The sequence below is a fragment of the Tupaia chinensis genome, unplaced genomic scaffold, assembly GCF_000334495.1.
Source record: "Tupaia chinensis unplaced genomic scaffold, TupChi_1.0 Scaffold000688_1, whole genome shotgun sequence".
NCBI classification, from domain to species: domain Eukaryota; kingdom Metazoa; phylum Chordata; class Mammalia; order Scandentia; family Tupaiidae; genus Tupaia; species Tupaia belangeri.
The window spans coordinates 5,370,501-5,373,919 of NW_006160211.1; the positions used below are offsets into that span (position 1 = coordinate 5,370,501).

At 38.5% G+C, this 3,419-nt stretch overlaps 1 protein-coding gene across 2 annotated transcripts in view; it reads right to left on the reverse strand.

Moving 5' to 3' along the window:
- CNIH1 (cornichon family member 1) overlaps positions 1 to 3,419 on the reverse strand; it is a 12,480-nt gene that overhangs the window by 7,618 nt on the left and 1,443 nt on the right. The window contains exons 2-3 of one of the 2 annotated variants that reach the window (XM_027776626.1): positions 465 to 533; positions 164 to 211 (exon numbers count right to left, since the gene is read on the reverse strand). In XM_027776626.1, the coding sequence (XP_027632427.1) occupies positions 164 to 211; positions 465 to 533 (117 nt within the window). The remainder of the gene's footprint in view (positions 1 to 163; positions 212 to 464; positions 534 to 3,419) is intronic. The other variant, XM_006160557.3, reaches the window with a different exon arrangement.

The following is a 3,419-nucleotide window of genomic DNA, read 5'->3' on the forward strand; positions in this document are numbered from 1 at the left end:
ACTGGACCAGCAAGCAAATATTTGCATAAAATATGAAGTTTTATGAAATCATAAACCTCAACAGGCATATGAACGAGCACACTGTACGAAACACCACACATACAAATGCCCTAACCCTCCCCGTGAGATGAATTAAAACAATAAACTAAAAAGCAGTACACACCTTTAATGCAATTTTGACTCTTTTAATCTTTTTGACCTTTTCAACTGTCTTTGGCCGACAATGTAAAAAGCAGATTGGAAGAACGTTAGTACGACAGCTGACAAGATCACCAGCAGATCAATAATCGTCAGAATAGTCAAACATGACGAAAAAAAAAAGACTATATTTTTAAACTCTGCCTACTTCAGTAAGTACAAATGTGTCATACTACTGAGAATACTGGCCATTTTCAAATTATATCAAGTTAAAAACAAATACACTTTTTAAATCTTTTAAAAACAACTCCTATATTATAACTTACAGGATTGAGGGTATTACACTGGTCTATAGGATTCTTGTAATCAGTCTTCAGCTCATCAAATGCTATAATCTAAAATAAAATTAAAACGGTTAGCACCATTCACTTTTTTTAAAAAAGCAGCAATAAACCTGCCCCATCATCAAATAGTTACTGAATAGTCAATAAAGCAAAAGTACACCAACAAGTACCAATTTACAGTTAACTCAATATATGCTTGGAAAGAAAAAGGAATCAGATTTAAAGAAATGAAAACACTTTTATGTCATTATCACTAAAGTAATCTATTACAGTATCACTGTGATAAATCTCTTTAATTTCAGGTTCTTCAACGCCTCTGTTCAAGTTATTTTCTCTACTTGAAATGATCTTTCCTTCACCTACACAACTGCTCATCCAAATTCCTCTTTATCTTAATAAAAAATATAAAGAAAGAAAGAAAGACCCTTTTCCTATGTCAACTCCTCTTTAGGTTTTCCTGACACCCTCAGGCAAAAATAATTGCATTCTTGTCTGCATTTCCATACAGCACAAGGCTTTGTGGTGTTGCCAGTATGGTATTTCTCACATGAGAGGACTGCATTTACATTCCAGATTGTATGCCTGTGTGCAACTCAGGAAAAAGGGCCATTTTTAATTATCTGTGTGTGCCTATCCCTTGGCACAGTGACACTAGAGATAGACTCCAACACATCAATTTGTTCCCAACTGCGCCAAAACACATACATTTCGAAGAATGTTTCTGTCCACACCCTGCAGGAATGTGGCTTTAATCTGAAGTTCTGCATTCAAAGATAAAATGTACCAAGAATCAGAAAAAAAGACTACTCACCACTTTGTAGTGTTAACATAGGTATCAAAGAAAGAAGCCAAAGGCAGCAAGTTTAAGAGGGAGCTATATTAGTTGCTGTCCAAAAACTAACTACAATAGTAACTCAGGGAACACATAATCTAACCCACCCTACCTTGTTGGGTTAGAAATATTATGTTAAGTTTGCTATTGGGCTTGTGTGCTCACAGAGGGGCTTAGGGGGAAAAATTACCCCCCTGGGGGGTGGGGGGTGGCCACTCCACCACCCTTCTCCATTATCCTCTTGAGATTTTGGGCACACACACACACCCGCACCTGGCATTGTTTCTCAAACCGCCAGGTCCAGGACTTGAACTGAACAGCCAGCCATGTGGGATCTGCCACCTTAACTTTTGTGCCACCTACTGGCCCTGAAATATTATCTTTATATGTGAGAAAGTGTTACTCAATATTGTCATCAATCAGTAAAGATATATTTATAACTTTTAAAATGTTTTATTTCCATTTCTTAGTTTCATAAAAAGATGGATTTTTTTTTAATTTCTAGAATTTGATAAAGTTCACCAACCTGCCCGAATTAAAACTTTAACCAAACAGAAGTAGAATAAAATTTTAAAAAAACGTTAAAATGTAATTTGCAAGAGAGCAAAGATTTTTGTTATATTTACTACTATGTCCCAGGGCCTAAAATATACAATAGTCCTAAAATATACATAGTGAAAAGATCAATTAATACTTATTGAATGGGAAGGTATTTTTAAAAAGCACTATGGGATCAGCAGTTGGTTATTGGCTATGTCACTGGACTCCCATGTAGTCGACTACAGTTTGAGTCCTGGACCCAGTGGCTTAAACACACGCCGGGCGCATGTGCGTGTGTGCCCAAGATCTCGAGAGGAGAGTGAAGGAGAAGGGATTGTGGCATGGTCATCCCCCAGGGGGTGATTTCTAGCTTTCTGTCTCTCTGTCTCTCTCTGTCTTTCTGGCGAGCATACACGTCCTATAGCAAAAACCTCTCCCAAAAAAAAAGCACTAGAGATATGCATTTTAGTAATAAAGTTCAAGACAAGAACGATAATCATAAATATAATTACTTGCCTACAATAAGATTCAATTCTGCTATTACAGCAGAATACAAAACACCTTTAATATCAATTATTTTGACTAGACGTTTTCTTCAAGGACTTCAAGAGTTCTTTGAATATGATGTTGACTGGGGTTCTTTTCTACAGCTAGAGTTTTCAAAACAACTCTGAAAGATTTTTTTTTTTTTTTAAGAGATTTTTTGCTATAGGGAGCATGCGCCTCAGTAAGGACAGAGAGAGATGGACAGAAAGCGAGAAATCCCTCTGCAGAAGGGATGACCACCCCACAATCCCTTCTCCTCCATTCTCCTTGGGGGATTTTGGGCATGCATGCACACGTGCCCAGGGTCAGTTTCAAGCTGCTGGGTCTGGGAAGCGAACCATGTCAACTATGTGGGTGTCCAGCCATGTAACCATTACTCCATCTGCTCGTCCAGAGAGTCAGATAGATAGATAGATAGATAGATAGATAGATAGATAGATAGATATAGATAGATATAGATATAGATATATATTTTGGAGAGGTTTTTGCTATAGGGTGCGTGTGCAGAGAAACAGAGAGACAGAAAGCGAGAAATCGCCACCAGCCCCCCAGGGGGATGGCCATACTGCAATCCTCCGGACACAGCGTTGAATTTAAGCCACCAGGTCCCGGACTCAAACCGCAGTCGACTACATGGGAGTCCAGCGACATAGCCATTACGCTAACTGGTGGTCCCCCAGAAATTCTTAAATTAGTGGTTTACAGACCTTTTGCAGTTGAGCAAAGACATTCATAAAGCATCTAAAAAAAAAAAAGGGGGGGGGGGGAGCAGCTCACAACTATAAGAGTCCTCATCATCCCAGAAAAAGAAAAGGAAAAAAAAGCACCCAGCAAGAATAAACCGAAAGCCACATCTACAAACGGAAGGGAACCAAGTTTCATTTTCACTGGAGTCTTACTAAGGCCAGACAAGCCAGCCTCCAAATTATCTTTTATTATTTTTCCACCAAAGATGCTCAAGCTCTACTGACAAGCATTTTGAAGTACCAGTTATTTATAACACCGGTAAAAGGCTATGT